General features: G+C 42.0%; 1 protein-coding gene across 1 annotated transcript; it reads left to right on the forward strand.

The window, feature by feature from the left end:
- Positions 1-4,006: 4,006 nt before the first annotated feature.
- LOC306656943 (acyl-coenzyme A diphosphatase FITM2-like) lies at positions 4,007-5,734 on the forward strand. The gene is made up of 2 exons (XM_079132561.1): positions 4,007-4,204; positions 4,414-5,734. The coding sequence occupies exons 1-2, from the start codon at positions 4,034-4,036 to the stop codon at positions 5,029-5,031; spliced, it is 789 nt and encodes a 262-aa protein (XP_078988687.1). The 5' UTR covers positions 4,007-4,033; the 3' UTR covers positions 5,032-5,734.
- The last annotated feature ends 1,195 nt before the right edge of the window (positions 5,735-6,929 follow it).

Here is a 6,929-nt window from a genome sequence, read left to right on the forward strand (position 1 = left end):
AATGAGAAGCTACTTTGAAAATCTGTATTCCAACAAAATAGAAAGTACCGAAGACATTGACAAATTTCTAGAGACATATGCTCCTCCCAAACTGAACCAGGAGGACACGCACGATTTAAACAGATCAATATCAAGCAAAGAAATAGAAGAAGCCGTTAAAAATCTACCATCCAAGAAAAGCCCAGGACCAGATGGATTCTCAGCCGAGTTTTACAAGACCTTCAAAGAAGAACTCATTCCAATACTTCTCAAAGTATTCCAGGAAATAGAAAAGGAGGGTACCCTACCGAACTCATTCTATGAAGCTAATATCACCCTCATACCCAAACCAGGAAAAGACACATCAAGGAAAGAAAATTTTAGACCAATATCCTTGATGAATATAGATGCTAAGATCCTTAACAAAATATTGGCAAACTGTATCCAAAAACATATTAAGAAAATTGTGCACCACGATCAAGTGGGGTTCATTCCTGGAATGCAGGGATGGTTCAACATTCATAAATCAATAAACGTAATCCATCATGTCAATAGACTTAAGGATAAGAATCATATGGTTATTTCAATTGACGCAGAAAAAGCATTTGACAATATACAACACCGCTTCATGCTGAAAACACTAGAAAAAATAGGGATAGTAGGAACATACCTGAACATTGTAAAGGCTATTTATGCTAAGCCCATGGCCAACATCATTCTTAATGGAGAAAAACTGAAACCATTCCCTTTAAAAACAGGAACAAGACAGGGATGTCCTCTTTCACCACTTCTATTCAACATTGTCCTCGAAACTCTAGCCAGAGCAATTAGGCAGACTAAAGAAATTAAAGGGATACGAATAGGAAAAGAGAAACTTAAGCTGTCACTATTTGCGGATGACACGATTCTATATTTAGAGGATCCAAAAACCTCCTCCAGAAAACTTCTAGACCTCATCAATGAATTCAGCAAAATAGCAGGCTATAAAATCAACACGCATAAATCTACAGCATTTTTATATGCAAGCGATGAAACAGCTGAAAGGGAAATGAGGAAAACAACTCCATTTGCAATAGCCTCAAAAAAAATAAAATACTTGGGTATCAATCTATCCAAAGAGGTAAAGATCTCTACAATGAAAACTACAAAACACTGAAGAAAGAAATTAAGGAAGACCTTAGAAGATGGAAATATCTCCCATGTTCTTAGATAGGCAGAATTAATATTGTCAAAATGGCCATACTACCAAAAGTGCTATACAGATTCAATGCAATTCCAATTAAAATCCCAATGACATACCTCACAGAAATAGAGCAAGCAATCATGAAATTCATCTGGAAGAATAATAAACCCAGAATAGCTAAAGCAATCCTTAGCAGGAAGAATGAAACAGGGGGTATTGCAATACCAGAACTTCAACTATTCTACAAAGCAATAGTAACAAAAACAGCATACTATTGGCAACAAAATAGACAGGTAGATCAATGGTACAGAATAGAGGACACGGACACAAACCCAAATAAATACAATTTTCTAATACTAGACAAAGGGGCCAAAAATATGCAATGGAGAAAAGATAGCCTCTTCAACAAATGGTGCTGGGAAAACTGGAAATCCATATGCAACAGAATGAAACTAAATCCCTATCTCTCACCCTGCACAAAACTCAACTCACAATGGATCAAGGACCTTGAAATTAGACCAGAGACCCTGCATCTTATAGAAGAAAAAGTAGGTCCAAATCTTCAACTTGTTGGCTTAGGATCAGACTTCCTTAAAAGGACTCCCATAGCACAAGAAATAAAAGCAAGAATCAATAACTGGGATAGATTCAAACTAAATAGCTTTCTCTCAGCAAAGGAAACTATCAGCAATGCAAAGAGAGAGCCTACAGAGTGGGAGAATATCTTTGCTACTCATACTTCAGATAGAGCGCTAATTTCCAGAATCTATAAAGAACTCAAAAAACTCTACACGAAGAATACAAATAACCCAATCAACAAATGGGCTAAGGAAATGAACAGACACTTCACAGAAGATGTACAAGCAATCAACAGATATATGAAAAAATGTTCAACATCTCTAGTAATAAGAGAAATGCAAATCAAAACTACACTAAGATTCCATCTCACCCCAATTAGAATGGCGATTATCAAGAACACAAGCAACAATAGGTGTTGGCGAGGATGTGGGGAAAAAGGTACACTCATACATTGCTGGTGGGACTGCAAATTAGTGCAGCCACTCTGGAAAGCAGTGTGGAGATTCCTTAGAAAACTTGGAATGGACCTACCATTTGACTCAGCTATCCCACTCCTCAGCCTATACCCAAAGGACTTAAAATCAGCACACTACAGAGATACAGCCACATCAATGTTCATAGCGGCTCAATTCACAATAGCCAGACTATGGAACCAACCTAGATGTCCTTCAATTGATGAATGGATAAAGAAACTATGGTATATATATACAATGGAATATTACTCAGCTATAAAGAATAATAAAATTATGGCATTTGCAGGCAAATGGATGAAACTGGAGAATATCATGTTAAGTGAGATAAGCCAATCTCAAAAATCCAAAAGAGGAATGATCTCACTGATAAGCGGATGATGACACTTAATAGGGGTGGGAGTGGGACAAGAATGGAGGAAGGAGGGACTGTATAGAGGGAAAAGAGAGGTGGGAGGGGTGGGGGGGAAGGAAAAAATTAATGGAATGAATCAAACATCATTACTCTATGTAAATTTATGAATATGCAAATGGTATGCTGTTACTCCATGTACAAACAGAAACAATATGTATCCCATTTGTTTACAATAAAAATAAATAAAAAAAAAAGAATTATAGGCAAAAAAAAATGAAATCTTAAAGGGGAGGAGTGCTGGAAATGTAGCTTAGTGATAAAGTGCTTACCTATAATGTATGAGACCCTGGGTTTGATCCCCAGCACTGGAAAAAAAGGGAAAAAAGAGTATTTAATAAACCTAAACTACCAAACATCATAGCTTAACCTAGCCTACCTTTAACATGCTTAGAACATTTGTATAAACCTATAGTTGGGCAAACTCATCTAACATGATGATGTCTATTGTATCTGTCATAATTTATTGAATACCTGTATCAAACAAAAAAAAAGTGCTGGCAACATAGTCACTGTAGGATATTGGCTGTTTCCCTTCCTGATTGCATGGTTGACTGTGACTGAGGCTCACGTCACCGCCCAGAACCACAAGTATATTGTACCTGGTGTTGCTACCTCAGGAAAAGATCAAAATTCAAAGTATATGTCTACTGAAGGCATATTGCTTTTGCACCACTGGTAAGTCAAAAAATTATAAGTTGAACCATTGTAAGGTAAGGACTGTTTGTACACCTGCCTCATGATAAAGTTCAAAATCCTGAAGCCAGGAACCTCATCTTCCCACCTTCTTGTTCACTGGGCTCCAGTCACCTGGCTACTCTGGAGCCACTAGAGGCACTAATGTCCTTGTCTCAAGGTCTGTGGACACACTGCCCCTCCAAGCATTGGCCACTATCCCCCCATCTCTACATCAGGCTCACCGCCACCTGACCTTTGTGTCTCAATTTTAGCATCACTTCTTCAGGGAGCGTCCTTGGTTTCTTTGAAGATCTTAGGTTTTTCTGATACATGCCATCTTTCTTGTACAACAAGTGTGACATATTGTCAGATCTTCACTTTTTTTAAAGAAAAGTTCAGAATCTGGATTTAAATGTGAATTTCTGTGCGTGTATGTATGTTTTGCAGTGCCCCAGCACCTTGTGCATGGTAGGCAAACATTTGGAATGGAACCACCACTTGACCCTGTTTTCCCACTCCTCCATATGTATCCAAAGACTTAAAATCAGCATACAACAGTGATGCAGCCACATCAATGTTTATAGCAGCTCAATTCACAATAACTAAGCTATGGAACCAACCTAGATGCCCTTCAACAGAAAAATGGATTAAGAAAATATATACACAATGAAATATTACTCAGTCATAAAGAATAATTATGGAAGAAGCGGACGGTGGCCGACGAGGTCCGGCATGGAGCACCTGGAGCGCTGCGCGTGGTTCCTCGGCGGGACGCTGGTGCGGGCGGCGGTGCGGCGCTACCTGCCGTGGGCGCTGGTGGCCTCCATGCTGGCGGGCTCCCTCGTCAAGGAGCTCTCCCCGCTGCCCGAGAGTTTCCTCAGCAACAAGCGCAACGTCCTCAACGTGTGAGTGCACCCCGGGTCCTCCTGGGCGCGCCGTCGCCGCCAGCCGGGACGACCGGTCGTGGGAAGCGAAGACCTTCGGTAGCGACAGCAGCACCGCGCGCGTGTCGCGACTCAGGGACCCCGGAATAGTCAGCCAGTGTCGCTAGCGTTTCGTGTTTGCAGATTCAGATAGACAGCCCGAGTCTGACGGGCAGGCAGGGACGCCAGGGGTATTTTGTCAAAGTGGCCTGGGCCTGGACGTTCTGTCTCCTCCTGCCTTTCATTGCCCTCACCAACTACCACCTGACAGGCAAGGCTGGCCTGGTCCTGCGGCGACTGAGCACCCTGCTCGTGGGCACGGCCATCTGGTACGTCTGCACGTCGCTCTTCTCCAACATCGAGCACTACACGGGCAGCTGCTACCAGTCGCCGGCCCTGGAGGGGGTCCGAGAGGAGCACCGGAGCAAGCAGCAGTGCCACAGGGAAGGCGGCTTCTGGCACGGCTTTGACATCTCAGGCCACTCCTTCCTGCTGACCTTCTGTGCCCTCATGATCGTGGAGGAGATGGCCGTGCTGCATGAGGTGAAGACAGACCGAAGCCACTGCCTCCACACAGCCATCACCGCCCTGGTGGTCGCCCTAGGCTTCTTGACCTTCGTCTGGGTGTGGATGTTTCTGTGCACGGCCATTTATTTCCATGACTTGTCCCAGAAAGTGTTTGGCACCTTGTTTGGTTTGCTGGGCTGGTATGGGACGTACGGGTTTTGGTACCTGAAATCCTTCTCCCCTGGACTTCCTCCCCAGAGCTCTAGCTTGATATTGAAGCAAGACAGTTACAAGAAGTAGAAGAGAAACAGAAGTGGGGACGGCAGGACAACGGATGGTGTACTTTCCACTTACTCTGTTAGTTATGGGCTGAATTCTGGACCCCACTTCAGGCAGGATGCTTGCCAGGCAGTTGGGGGTGGAGAGGTGGACGGGTCCGGGGAGCGAGTTTAGTCCTCAGACTCTTCTTAGTGACCTTGCCTGTGTCACAGACACTTTTCACCCCTGGAAAGACTTGACTTTAATCTGAAACACCCCTTTTGTCCCTGAGGGGACAGCAAAGGCCCAGTGCAAAGACAGGATCGGGATGGCCTCCCTGACATGGTTCACGGGGAGGCCGGAGCTCCAGCCCCCAGAGTTGAACTGTCCCTCCTTGAGCGGCTGTCAGAGCTGTTGTTTCGATAGTGTCTCTCCCTGTTGATTTTGTGCAAGCATTTTCTTCAGCAGGGTTCTTCATAAAACACCCCAATACCTGAAATACACTCCGATGATAGCTGTTGGTTTCCTCCTTGGAATGCTGAGTATTGCACCTGGCTTGATCAGCCCCAAAGCCAGTCCCTTCAAACACAGTGCCTCTACCACTGAGTATCGGGTGATTTTTATGTAACGAACAATGATCATTTTCTGTCCATCGTCTATTGTTATACGTTGGTTTTTGGAGCAATATGGTTACCTTTTTTTTCTCTTCTATTTTGAGTGAACACTTAATAGTTTTTAATAACAACTATGACATGTAGTCTTTGTCAACAAAATTCCTGAAAATATCTCACAGTTCAGTGCCGTGGTTTTGGCACGTGTGGGTTGTTTTGAGGGGTCTTTTTAGAACACTAATTTACATTTTATAAACCAAACTCTTGGCTTGAGAGTATTAAATTCCACCTCGTGGTGTTGTTTCCTCTGTTAAGAATAAAACTGGAAAGCTGGCATTTAAAAAAAAAAAAAAAAAAAAAAAAAAGAATAATTATGGCATTTGCCAGTAAATGGATGGAACTGGAGACTATCATGCTAAGTGAAATAAGCCAGTCCCCAAAAACACAAAGGCTGAATGTTCTCTCTGATATGTGGGTGCTAGCATACAATAAGGGAGTGGAGGAAAGAATAGAAGTTCACTGAATTAGACTAAGAGGAATGAAGGGAAGGGAGGAGAATAGGAATAGGAAAGACTATAGAATGAATCCGACATAAATTTCCTATGTTCATATATGAATACATGACCAGAGAGTACCATATCATATACAATTACAAGAATGGGATCCTAATTAGAATAAGTTGTACTCCATGTATGTATAATATGTCAAAAATACACTCTACTGTCATGTATATCTAAAAAGAACAAATAAAAAATGTATCCACTCATCCGTTGAAGGAAACCTAGGTTGGTTCCATACTTTAGCTATTGTGAGTTGAGCTGCTATAAAGAAAATATGGTATATATACAACAATGGTATATTACTCAGCCTTAAAGAAGAATGAAATGATGGTATTTGTAGGTAAATGGATGGAGATGGAGAATATCATGCTAAGCGAAATAAGCCAATCCCAAAAAACCAAAGACCAAATGTTTTCTCTGATATGTGGATGCTACTTCACAATAGTGGAAGCTAGGGAAGAATAGAGTTACTTTGGATTAGGCAGAGGGGAGTGAAGGAAGGGGAGGGGGTCTGGGGGTAGGGAAGATAGTAGAACGAATTAGACATTATTACCCTATGTGCAAATATGACTATACAACTGTACATCATGTATAACCAGAAGAATGAGAAGTTATACTTCATGTATGTATGATGTGTCAAAGTGCATTCTACTCTCATGCATAATTAGAACAAATTTTTAAAATGTAAAACCCTGTGGACCAAATCAAAATACCTGCAGATTACCAGCTGCCTATGGCCTGCCTATTTGCAATCTGTGCTGTTGAACCT

Source organism: Sciurus vulgaris, assembly GCF_902686455.1.
Source record: "Sciurus vulgaris genome assembly, chromosome: 1".
Taxonomy (NCBI): domain Eukaryota; kingdom Metazoa; phylum Chordata; class Mammalia; order Rodentia; family Sciuridae; genus Sciurus; species Sciurus vulgaris.